We start from the raw sequence: 13,820 nt of genomic DNA, 5'->3' as shown, positions 1-13,820 counted from the left end.
AAACTTATTCCATGTGAGAACTAACTTTCTCCCCTTTTTTGTACATTAGTTTGTAGATTGTCAGATTTAGTATTGTCACCTTTTGAAAAACTGAAAATAGTGACTAACTGGTGATTGTATTGAAATAGGTGCCTCAAACAATCAAGAAAGGCATACATACATCTATATTGTTGAGTGTGTTGAACTCCATCAGGTCATGCAATCGTTTAAATGCCAGATTTGGATACTGGAAATTAAATGTTGAAAATGGACTTTCTGGATCATCAAAGATATCAAAATCTGCAAAGTCCTTTTCTTCTGCAGTTTTCCTTGGAATTCCTACAATAAAATAATACAAATTACTACAGTAGCAGAAAAAACACAAAATGCCTACAGTTATTAAGACGATCAGCTGAATCAAATTATCTAGCTTAACCACCAATCAAAATAGAAACATTTGAACCTAGCTCACAAATATTGTGACTAGACAGTGATTAAGTGGATGCCAATGTAAAAAGATGGTCAGTTTAGTATGCTTCCTGATTGGAAACAGCTTGTCCTTGATGGTAGCTCAAGCATTTTAAAACAAAGCAAACCTGAGATGACAAGATATAAAAGTTTTATACATACCTGGAGCTTCCTCCAGCCCCCTCCGCACCGATCACTCCCAGCCATCTTCCTCCGCCTCCTCGTTCTCCCTGTAGAAGCCACGTTAGCTAGGCTAGTCGGGGCGCACTTAAAGGGTTAGTGTGAGGGCTGGTGCACACCAAAAACCGCTAGCGGACCCACAAACGCTAGCGGTTTTTGAAAAAAAAATTTCAGAGCGATTCTACGAGTTTTTGAGCGTTTTTATGTAGCAGATTTTATATCTTGCTACAGTAAATCTGTAACTGAACCGCTTCTGTAACAAAAACGCTTGGAAAACCATTCTGATCTAGCGTTTTTCAGAGCAGTTTTCCACTTTCCTATACTTTACATTAAGGCATAAACGCCTCAGAAATCTCAAAAATGCTGTAGGACCCGAGTTTGCGTTTGGGGGAAAAACGAGCCGCTCTGGTGTGCCCCAGCCTATTGACTATCATTAGCCAAGCGTTTTCCTCCCCAGAAAGCGTTTTAAAAAACGCTCAGAACCGCTCTTGGTGTGAACCAGCCCTTAGATATAGGTAAGAGAGAGGTTAGTGTTAAGAGTAGGTAAGAATAGGAAAACATAGGACTATAGTAGAATATCGGTAACACTTCCTATCCAGTCCAGAATCAGATTCAAGATACTGTGTCTGACCTACAAATCTGTCCACAAAACCTGTCCAACCTACATTTTCGATCTTACTCATAGGTACACACCTAGCCGCTCACTCCGCTCTTACAATGAACTTCGCCTTACCGCCCCCCCCCCCCCCCCGCATCACCCAGTTCCATGCACGCCTCCAGGAATTCTCAAGAGCTGCTCCAACACTATGGAACTCCCTACCTCCACCCATTAGGGCAGCCCCCTCCTTCAACATCTTCAAGAAAGCCCTCAAAACTCACCTTTTCACTCTGGCCTACTACCCCTCGCAAGTGCTCTAAACCCACAGCTGAACCCTGGTCCCCTACCTTTCGTGTCCTTACCTCTCCCTCTAGATTGTAAGCCTTTGGGCAGGGTCCTCCTCCTTTTGTGTCCTACCTGATCATGCACCTCCATTACTGTGAATCCATACTATGCATCTGAGTGAACCTAACTTGCCTAATCTCCATGCTCCCCTCCAGTGACTAAGCATTACCTTGTACTCATACTGTGGTCTTTCTTGTATTCATGTATTGTCATTTTGCTGTATGTCACCCCTAAATATTGTCTGTAACCTAAACTAATGTCCAGCGCTGCGTAATATGTTGGCGCTTTATAAATACAATAAATAAACAAACACTGCCCATATTCTATCACGTATAGCAGGAGATAGTAGAATCAGTATAAGTACCAATATTTTAATAATTTGCGCCTCCTTTTTTATTTTCATAGTGGTGCTTTTAAAGGTATGCTGGTAAAGGTAACTTGGGCTGCAGTCATTTAATCGATACCTTGATTGAGCTACCGATACATCGATTGAGCTGCGGATTGGCGGACGCCATATTGCTACTCCTATGAGTCTACCAGCTAGATGGGGGTCACGTGAGTCTTGTTTGGCTGTCTGAATCAGTGGCATGTGCTGCAATATTCGGATTGAGGTTTGACATTCCTGTGTCAGTAATAAGAGCGTACCAGTGTTATGCTGAGAGGCGTGTTAAATATGCACACGGTGGTGCCGAAAATTAAGATTGGTTATGTGTGCTGACTACACCTGGCTATAGGATTGCTGCAATTGAATGGGCCTGAAGAATTTTGGACTGTACCGGTACCCTATTTTTGATTGGAGTGCACTCCTCAAGGGTTTTCTATGGCCATATAACAGCGATCTATAGGTGGTTTTTATGTGGGGGTTTTAATAGGAGTTTTGTAATGGTACATTGTAATTGATTAAAGTTTTTTTGCACAGTATTACCAGGAACTCTATTCTTTTTTGACGATTTAAAAATGGCACCTAGAAAAAAAGGGCACCAAATGTAGCCAAGAAACGTAGTTTTGGTTATAAAATGGCACCGTATATAACTGAGAAAAGTGCTTTTGATTATAAAAGGGCTCCGGTTATAGTCAAGAAAAATGATAGGGTGCTGGATATAGCCGAGAAAAGTGATTTCGGTTATAAAAGGGTGCCAGATATAGCTGAGAAAAGTGATTACTATGAACTAAGTTCTCTCTACTCTCACACAGAACCCTCCCCGGTGATGCCTAACCCTAAGACCCCAATGGTGTTGCCTAATCTCAACCACATTTCATGTCAAACGTTATTTTGAACTGATATAACCTAATTAACTGATATAGCCAAATTTAGGCACCTGCTAACAGAACTGATTTTTAGACAGGTCAAACATATATACATTATTTTGAATGGATATAACCACATTTATTATAGTTGTAGCCGCATTTTAAGTAAAACATACGTTATTCTGAAAATATAACCAAGTTTGTGACCTGCTGATATAACAGATCTTTAGACATACCACATATACTCGCATATAAGCCGACCCATGTATAAGCCGATGTACCCACTTTTCCCACAGAAACCAGGAAAAAGTGATTCACACGCATATAAGCCCCCTCCCCAATATAGCCCCCTCCACAGTAGCCAGATGTTCCTCCAGTACAAGTCAGCCCCCCTCCCCATATCCAGATGTTCCCCAGGATCATACAGCTGTGTCTCAAGAAGCCATTAGATGGTGTCATTGATATGAGACAGCAATTGCCACACAGGAAGAATTCCCGATCATTGCACCGCTGACATGTTGCTTGCACGCTCCACTCCACAAGCCAGGGGACAAAGGTAGTCTTGAGCTGCTCACTCTGCATACCATGTTGCAGGGGATGGAGGGCATGGACACAGCAGGGCGCAAGCTGGTAAGAGCAGGATTACTAGTGCACAATCCTTACGCTCCTCTGCCATTAACAAAACCTGCTACACCATCTGTTTTGCGCCACTGACTCGCATATAAGCCGAGGGGGTAACTTTTCAGCACATTTTTATGCTGAAAAATTAGGCTTATACTTGAGTATATACAGAACTTGTTGTAGTCACATTTATTTAGCTGTAAAAAATTATGGGTGCCCATTTCTACCGCTTATAGCTGCAAATCACGACAAATAATATTGAAGTCTATGACACCCTTTTAACAGAGACTGCTCTGGCCTTGGGTTTCCAGAACCAATTAACATTTAATGTTATGAAATTGCAGAAAATTGAAATATTTTAGAGCAGGTTTGTTGTTGCAAAGTGAAGCATGCAAGTTTAAGTGCCCCTTGCTTCCACTGAAAGATAATATCTATGGCTTTTGTATAGAGTATAGATGCATTGGACATGCCCATTTCCATACTAATCGTTAAAGCTCATCTAAAGTTAAAGGACCATTATTGTGAAAAATGTTAAAAATTTGTACGCATAGAATTCCATTCCATGATTGCACCAGAAGGATAGCCACGGCCCAATCTCACCCACAATTGCTCCCTAGTCCTGTGATGTGCAGTCCTCGTTCACTGACCTCGATCAGCCAGCAACCACCCACTGCACAGCTCAACGGAAGTCAGGCTGCACGAGGGCCAGTCAGCCGCGTCCTGAACGAGATGAGCACAATGTAACAAAACAGAATCGAACACCTCTATCCAGTGGGTGCTGGTGCAAGGATCCTCGGCAATCAGTAATCCAAAATCATCTCGTCAGGAACAGTGCAGTTTATCGTCCCATCCCACAAATTCAATCTGACCGTACTCGGTCGATCGTTTTGGGGCCAATACGGTACTCTTTGTCAAGGAAAGGATATGTCTGTCCTTTCCTTGACAAAGGGGACCGGATTGACCTCGAAATGATCCTCAGAGCACGGTCAGATTGTATGTGTGTGATGGGACAAAAAATTGCACTGTTCCTGACAAGACTATGTGCGGATCAACTCTTGATTCTGGGCGAGATGAGGACACCACATGCTTGATCTCTGCATCCACGCTGCAGGACCCACCCCTATCATGCAGCTGGGTACAATGCACAGCTGCCAGGGAGACCAAGATGCCACCCGGATGGAAGCCGAGAAGAGGGAACAAGCTGGCCAGGGCAGGGCTACATGAGGGCCAACGCACCGCGTCCCGGGCGAGATGAGGACACCACATGCTTAACCCCTGCATCCACTCACATTATGCAGGGAGCTATATTTCTGTTTCTCTCTCTCCTTGTTCAAGGACGTTCAATGCGACATTTGAAACATTACTATTTTTGTGATAGTGGTCCTTTAAAATAAAAAAAATAAAAAAGTGCTGGGCTTATGCTGACAAGCTGAACACTAGCCCATGATGCTCACCCCTTTAGCTGTAGTTTTACATAGGGCAGAAGATATGTCCCTAGCTTTGGCACACTAGTTGCTGTCAAAGACAGAGCCTGTGCTGCACCATTGTTTGTATTTCTGCAAGTTCTAACTCTAATAACCTTAACCACCATTAGCTAGTCCAGAAATAGTATCTTTAAATTGGTTTTAACAACTTTTGTCAATCAAATCAGACTACTGTTTATACCCGAGAAACCCTAACAGTGATAGTATTATACTACAAATGAACACTTAGTTTTGATAGGAACTAGTTACCGTCCAGCACCAGCGATCAATAGTCGCAGTTCATCTCTTATCAATTTAGAAGTTCTTACAGCATTAGCAGATCAATGTAGACCACGTGTCGAACTCCAGGCCTGGAGGGCCAGATCCATGCCAGTATTTAGGATGGACTGAGAAAGAGAGGAATATGTTCTACCTGATGGACCACACCTTTCCTGATTCAGACCCATAAATTAATTTGAGCTGTGTCAAAAATGTGTGAGGACCTCGGCCCTCGAAGGAACGGTTTGACATCCCTGATGTAGACCATAGATGCTCAAGCAGTTTAGGATTTATTTGTATCAAACATACATTCACATACAAGAGTGAAGCAAAAAGAAAGTAGAGTAAAAGTAGAAATAGAACTAGAGATCTATCTTAATAACAGAAAGACCTCCAGCTTACAAATTGTTAATTTGTCATATCTGACTGTAGATGGGCTATGGGTGGATTATAGGTGTAAACAACATTAGGAGCTTTCTATTGGCTTCTATGATTGACAGCCTATCCACTGCACAGGTACGGAACCCTGCACCAAACTGGGAGCTTCCGTTTGACCTGAACTCCGATTTTCTACAACCAGTGTTTTAATCCAGACTGTGAAAGCAAGAGAATGTTGACCATTCTAGTGCCTAGGAGCAGCACAGTGGCGTATTGGTTATCGCTCTCGCCTTGCAGCACTGGGTCCCCGGTTCGAAACCCAGCCAGGTCAACATCTGCAAGAAGTTTGTATGTTCTTCCTGTGTATGTGTGGGTTTCCTCCGGGTACTCCGGTTTCCTCCCACATCCCAAAAACATACAGATAAGTTAATTGGCTTCCCCCTAAATTGGCCCTAGACTATGGTATATACACTACAAGATATATACATATGACTATGGTAGGGGTTAGATTGTGAGCCCCTTTGAGGGATAGTTAATTGACAATATACCCTGTACAGCGCTGCGGAGATGATGGCGCTATATAAATACTAAATAATAATAATAGTGCCTGGCAGTCTGTATATCGGGCAGATAAGGAACTAACTGACCTTTCCCTCAAGCAAGATGTTTCATTATAAATCTGTTCTCTAGTATATGTCTTAGAGGAGAACTCTGGATATAGTCTTCTGCTGAAATATTGGTTCTTAAGTAAATGAGGGTTTTACATTGTGAGAACCTACAATCATTACCAGAACATGAAATCTGAAGTAGATGCTTCGCTTATGCATGACAGTATAATTGACTCTGAGCTATATTAGTCAATTCTTAAAGTGAACCTTAAGTGTCCCAAAAAAATTGAGTTTTACTCCCCTGGGGCTTACCTCAGCCCCCTGCAGCTGATCGGTGCCCACGACGAGTCGCTCTGATGCTCCGGGTCCCGCTGGCGGCCACTTCCGGTTTCGCCGTCAGGACCCGTCAGCCTGGGGAACGCGGCTGATACTACGCGTTCCCAGCCAAAATAGCACCCCTATGCGGCCATATGTCCGCATACGGGTGCCTATGCGGACATATGGCCGCATAGGGGTGCTATTTTGGCTGGGAACGCGTAGTATCAGCCGCGTTCCCCAGCCTGACGGGTCCTGACGGCGAAACCGGGAGTGGCCGCCAGCGGGACCCGGAGCATCAGAGCGACTCGTCGTGGGCACCGATCAGCTGCAGGGGGCTGAGGTAAGCACCAGGTGAGTAAAACTCAATTTTTTTTGGACACTTAAGGTTCACTTTAAGGCATCTCTTGGAAGTCAGAATACTAGTTCACTATGAATCCTAAACAATTAAATAAAAGATTGTGTATTTAAGCGCGGAGAAGAGTTTTTAATATAAATAAAATATAACCAAACAATCTAGGAGAGGATCTCATTGCTAGTTTTTCAAAATAAAATGTATTCTACTGGCTACCTCATGAGAGCAGGAGAAATATTGGGCAACATGAATTTAATCAGGCAGAATACAATTGGTGTTTTCACTTATGATAGAAACATTATATTAGGGACCTTGACAGGTTCACTATATGTACAATGGTAGGGATTAAATTATTTTCGTCACCAGGCGCTAGGTCTGATCCCTTGCCTATCAAGCAGCGTGTGGGGTTGAGCTGTCCCTTAAACACTCAAAAAATTTTGGGCAAAGTTATATTAGTACACCCAACACGCGCTAGCTGAAATTACCAATAGTTTTATTCAAATTGCACAAATTGAAAAAAATTGCATATACACCGTTTTTGTTGGTACTCAATTCCTCCTACATTCATACCACATTCAAACATACACCCTAGAAGGGCCCTTCTAAAAATGGAATTAAAACATAGAACATAAAAAATATATAAAAATATAGAAAAATATATATAGGACCAGGTGATCCAATAAATTGAATGTGAGTGATTGGAGGTATAGGATCCTGTTAAAACCTCATTGCAAATAGTCCCATATAGAAACTCACATTAGGCGATTTCTGCCTTACTGAACTTTCAAGACAACGTTCCGCAAGTTTCAAGAGAGAGAGCCCAATCCTATGCCAAGGATAGGTTTTACTCACAGTCCGCTGCAGCTGCCTCCGTGTAGACTTTTGATGTTCCTACCGGTAATCCACCACAACAGCAAGACCTTGTGTTGCCAACCGCTCACTTGATCAACTTACGCTGGCTCCCCAGTACGGCGCGTGTCACTTCCGCACACACGTTACAGTGACTCACTAGCCGCACTTCCGCTCAGCCTGCTCAGTTCCGGATTGGTTTAGTATAGGTGACGTCACCACTTCAAAGGACCTCTGGATCTTTGCTTACAGGTGCCCGCTAGGCGCCTTTACGGTACACCTTTCGTCCACGGTCCCCACCATATGCCGATACTCAATTAAAGAAGAGAAACCTCAACGCGTTTCTGCCATTAAACGATGGCCTTCTTCAGGAGGATTTTTGTTGCTGATCTAGTGCTGCAATTTCAGTCACTTCCTTTATACTCATCATAGAGCGTTCATCCCCCTCATTAGAGGGGTCAGGGGTCATGGTTCATAGGGCCATCTCTCGTTCTAATTCAAATTAGGACCATATTTTGGTAATGTTCACTCAGTGTTCCTGTTTAAAATCCATATAAGAACAGGCAATGCAAAGGATGGGGTAAAATTAGTAATAAAACCAAAATTAAAAAATCAATAGCGTATCACATCAAACTTACATACATACATACTCCGCTCACATCATTTTAATCAAGAGGAATTCCATTCCGACACCCACAGTTTTGAAGAGGGGTGCAATCACTCTCCACATGCTCATAGTATTGCACTCCATTCTCCAATATCTGACTGTTGCAATCCTCATACACTATCTAGACCTCCAATTTTCATTTTTTTAAAAAAAGGCAAACACCTCCATTTCACTATTCAGACCCTTTGGCATAATTGTGTCCAACTGGAAGATCCATTTCGATTCATTACGCGACATTTTCTTTATATAGTCCCCCCCTCTTCCACACTGCTTAATAACCTCAAGACCAAAGAATATTGTCCCTCTTATACTCCCCCCATGTTCCTCTCTATAATGTTTGGATAGCGGATGTCCCACACACCTCTTCTTTATGTTGTTAAAGTGCTCCCCCACCCTACTTTGTAGAGATCTCTTCGTTCTCCCCACATATCTCTTCTGGCAGGGGCACTGGATGCAGTAAATGACCCCCTTTGTAGTACATGTTATAGGGTCCTTAATTCTGTATTTCACTCCATCCAGTGCCTCAACCTCTATTATTCTACCCGGATTACTAGTCCTCCTACAGTTTAGACAAATCCCACATCTAATGAATCCTGTTGTTCCTCTCCCTCCCCCACCATTGGTACCTTTATTCTCATTTGCTGCTGTTGCAATCGAGAGCCCCAAATTGGGTGCCTTTTTAAAGACAACTTTAGGGATACATGGTAATTTATCACCCAGAATCTTGTCCTCTTTCAACACGTCCCAATGTTTACGTATTATATTTGTAACTTTATTTGATTGGGACGTGTATTGCAGGACAACACTAAAATCATTGTGTTCCCATTTTTGTTCCAATCTCGGTCCCAGTAAACTGTCCCTCTCTTTCTGTCTAATTAATGTCCTTGATTCATCAACATATTTCTCTGGGTATCCCTTTTCTAAGAGACTGCTCACGAGTTGTTCCGCCTCCCGGTCATATTCTGCTATATTAGTGCAATTACGGCGGAGTCTCGTGAACTGTCCCTTGGGGATATTGTTTAACCATCTTGGTAAGTGGCAGCTGGTATATAATATATAACTGTTGACATCCACCGGTTTGTGGAATGTTCTGGTTTTCAAGATGCCATCCTCTACATATAATTCTAAATCCAGAAAACTTACAGTGTGTACACTAGTTTCCACAGTGAATGAAATTCTCCAATCGTTCCTATTTATACTCTCGATGAACCTGTGCAGTGACGGGGCATCACCCTTCCATATCATCAGCACATCGTCGATGAAACGACGCCATAGGACCAGGTCCGCACCCGGGCCATGCTCCCCATAAACATAGCTCTCCTCCCACTGTGACATGAATAAATTTGCATAGGCAGGTGCGAACCTGGTCCCCATCGCCGTTCCACCGACCTGTAGATACCAATTCTCATCAAATTGAAAGTAATTGTGTTGTAATATGAATTGTATCGATTTTAAAATGTACTCCTTCTGGATAACATCCAGGGTTTCATCTTTCTCCAGATAAAAACCCACCGCCCCCAATCCTCTTTCATGATCAATTATAGTGTATAGGGATGCCACATCCAATGTGCACATGATCCATCCCTCTTCCCACTGCAAGTCTCCCAAAATATTAATAACTTGTTTGGTGTCCGCAATATAGGCTCTTGTACTCTTCACAGATCTCTGTAGGAACGTATCCACGTATCTGGAGAGGTTCGCTGTCAGCGAGTCCACCCCAGACACTATGGGTCTACCAGGCGGATTGTTCAGACCCTTATGGATCTTTGGCAGATGATAGAACAATGGTCTCCGTGGGAATCCTATGTTTAGAAAATCATATTCCTTTATGGTCAGGATCCCACAGCTCAATCCTTCATCCAATATTATTTTCAGTTGTTTTGCAAAATCGACTGTTGGATCGTGGCCCAAGACGCGGTAAGTCTCTGGGTCATTCAACAGTCTATAGGCTTCAGCCTTATAAACTTCTGTATCCTGTATCACAATCCCCCCACCTTTGTCCGCCGGCCGTATAGTGATGTTCGGATCACCCTGTAACTCCTTCAAGGCTCTCCTTTCGGCATTTGTTAAATTATCATTCGCAAATCTGTTGGTTTTTATACGTCTGATATCTTTCTCTACCAGATTCTCAAATGCCGTCATTGCATCACTATACTCCGTTTGTGGAAAAAAAGTGGAGGGGTTTCTTAATGAGGTATGTGTGAACCTTAAGTCTTCACTCTCCCTCTGCATGGGGTTTTTTAGAAAAAATTTCTTTAGACAGAGTTTCCTCATAAACTTCTTTATGTTTATGAAAGAGTCAAATTTGTTGATTCTATTACTAGGAGCAAACTTTAACCCTTTCGACAAAAGTTCTATCTCATTTTTCTCGAGCTTACGTTTACTTAAATTGAACACCCCCCTCCCCCCCTCCTCAGTGGTTTGACTGTCAACCCCCATTACCTTTTTACCCCCTTTCCGACCCCCCCTACATCCCCTTTTCCGTTTCCCACCCTGGGTGTCCGTAAAAAATATTGACTTATGGAGTTTCGTGGTTCCTCTACCACTATATTATTCCTACTCCTTCGATCCCCCAACTCATTCCTTGGTCCCCTCCTGTTGGTGGGCTGTGGGGTCCTAGATTGCTGACGTGGGGTTCTATTTGGTGTCAATGCCATTCTATTAAGTCTCTTCTTCTTAAAATCTTCCTTTCCCCTCAGTGGATACCCTTTTGGTGTCCTATTGTTGGCCAAATTCCCCTCTATCTGTCTCTGATTAATTACCGGGCTCCGCAGAACTGAATATCTATTAGAAGTGGGGATACTATATCTTTTTGGGCTCACATGCGGGGACTTTGTTTTGCTTCTACTCTTCCCATCACGTGCAGTCCTATTCTCTTTATTAGTGTATACCCCATTATTCCTCTCTACTCTCGGTGTCTCCACTATGGGTTTCGGTATACTCACCTGCATCTCCCCATCACTGATATCCCCAAATCCTTCCTCATCACTCCCCACCTCAAAATCCTGTATAGTGGAGCACCTTGCTCCCTCCCCATCCCCTTCACAATCCTCCCCGATCTCATCAATAGTTTCAAGCGTTCCCATCATGGTGGTGCCCTGGGGGCATTCTTCTCCTATACTTTCCTCTACCATTATTCTTAAATCTTCTATATTATTCATAGGGATTGCGTCCCTGGCAAATTTCTTCAATTTTTTGTTTATTATATCCTTTTCTAATACTTCTAATCTATTATATATACTCACCTCCAGATTGTGGTACTCCTTCGTTGATTTAAATGGGGCCAGGGTTTGTTTAAGGCCCTCTATTTCTTCCCCTAAACTCTTAGATTGGGCCTTCCTAGCATCCATCACAAATTGGACCGTTTCCATTGAGAATACATGAAACATATACTCCCACTTCTCCAAAGTCTCCTCATCTGCCAAATCCTCAGATAGAACTTTAGACACCGCCAAACCTACGGGTGCTATTTCCCACTCCAAGTACTTCTCAAGGGACGCTACCTCCCACATATTCTTCGTTTCCTTTACTAATAATTTCTCCAATTCCTTCACTCTCTGTGTGCCATCCATCCTGTATATTCCTTGATTGTTTTCACTCTCATTGAAAAAATTCCTAATCCGATCATTCTGATGGTTTCTAAATTCCCATAATCCATTTCCTGCAGCCATGGTATAAGGGACTGTTTTATAAATCAAATTATTTTCGTCACCAGGCGCTAGGTCTGATCCCTTGCCTATCAAGCAGCGTGTGGGGTTGAGCTGTCCCTTAAACACTCAAAAAATTTTGGGCAAAGTTATATTAGTACACCCAACACGCGCTAGCTGAAATTACCAATAGTTTTATTCAAATTGCACAAATTGAAAAAAATTGCATATACACCGTTTTTGTTGGTACTCAATTCCTCCTACATTCATACCACATTCAAACATACACCCTAGAAGGGCCCTTCTAAAAATGGAATTAAAACATAGAACATAAAAAATATATAAAAATATAGAAAAATATATATAGGACCAGGTGATCCAATAAATTGAATGTGAGTGATTGGAGGTATAGGATCCTGTTAAAACCTCATTGCAAATAGTCCCATATAGAAACTCACATTAGGCGATTTCTGCCTTACTGAACTTTCAAGACAACGTTCCGCAAGTTTCAAGAGAGAGAGCCCAATCCTATGCCAAGGATAGGTTTTACTCACAGTCCGCTGCAGCTGCCTCCGTGTAGACTTTTGATGTTCCTACCGGTAATCCACCACAACAGCAAGACCTTGTGTTGCCAACCGCTCACTTGATCAACTTACGCTGGCTCCCCAGTACGGCGCGTGTCACTTCCGCACACACGTTACAGTGACTCACTAGCCGCACTTCCGCTCAGCCTGCTCAGTTCCGGATTGGTTTAGTATAGGTGACGTCACCACTTCAAAGGACCTCTGGATCTTTGCTTACAGGTGCCCGCTAGGCGCCTTTACGGTACACCTTTCGTCCACGGTCCCCACCATATGCCGATACTCAATTAAAGAAGAGAAACCTCAACGCGTTTCTGCCATTAAACGATGGCCTTCTTCAGGAGGATTTTTGTTGCTGATCTAGTGCTGCAATTTCAGTCACTTCCTTTATACTCATCATAGAGCGTTCATCCCCCTCATTAGAGGGGTCAGGGGTCATGGTTCATAGGGCCATCTCTCGTTCTAATTCAAATTAGGACCATATTTTGGTAATGTTCACTCAGTGTTCCTGTTTAAAATCCATATAAGAACAGGCAATGCAAAGGATGGGGTAAAATTAGTAATAAAACCAAAATTAAAAAATCAATAGCGTATCACATCAAACTTACATACATACATACTCCGCTCACATCATTTTAATCAAGAGGAATTCCATTCCGACACCCACAGTTTTGAAGAGGGGTGCAATCACTCTCCACATGCTCATAGTATTGCACTCCATTCTCCAATATCTGACTGTTGCAATCCTCATACACTATCTAGACCTCCAATTTTCATTTTTTTAAAAAAAGGCAAACACCTCCATTTCACTATTCAGACCCTTTGGCATAATTGTGTCCAACTGGAAGATCCATTTCGATTCATTACGCGACATTTTCTTTATATAGTCCCCCCCTCTTCCACACTGCTTAATAACCTCAAGACCAAAGAATATTGTCCCTCTTATACTCCCCCCATGTTCCTCTCTATAATGTTTGGATAGCGGATGTCCCACACACCTCTTCTTTATGTTGTTAAAGTGCTCCCCCACCCTACTTTGTAGAGATCTCTTCGTTCTCCCCACATATCTCTTCTGGCAGGGGCACTGGATGCAGTAAATGACCCCCTTTGTAGTACATGTTATAGGGTCCTTAATTCTGTATTTCACTCCATCCAGTGCCTCAACCTCTATTATTCTACCCGGATTACTAGTCCTCCTACAGTTTAGACAAATCCCACATCTAATGAATCCTGTTGTTC

The 13,820-nt window shown here is 42.7% G+C and overlaps 1 protein-coding gene across 1 annotated transcript in view; it reads right to left on the bottom strand.

Annotated features, from left to right (window-relative positions):
* The window catches only part of LOC137521208 (cytosolic phospholipase A2-like), a 160,856-nt gene that overhangs the window by 15,926 nt on the left and 131,110 nt on the right, over positions 1-13,820 (bottom strand). The window contains exon 11 of the mRNA XM_068240165.1: positions 161-318. Coding sequence (XP_068096266.1) covers positions 161-318 — 158 coding nt within the window. The remainder of the gene's footprint in view (positions 1-160; positions 319-13,820) is intronic.

Source organism: Hyperolius riggenbachi, chromosome 6 (genome assembly GCF_040937935.1).
Source record: "Hyperolius riggenbachi isolate aHypRig1 chromosome 6, aHypRig1.pri, whole genome shotgun sequence".
NCBI classification, from domain to species: Eukaryota; Metazoa; Chordata; class Amphibia; order Anura; family Hyperoliidae; genus Hyperolius; species Hyperolius riggenbachi.
The sequence above is the reverse complement of the archived record's forward strand: the minus strand, read 5'-3'. Positions and strand labels throughout refer to the sequence as shown.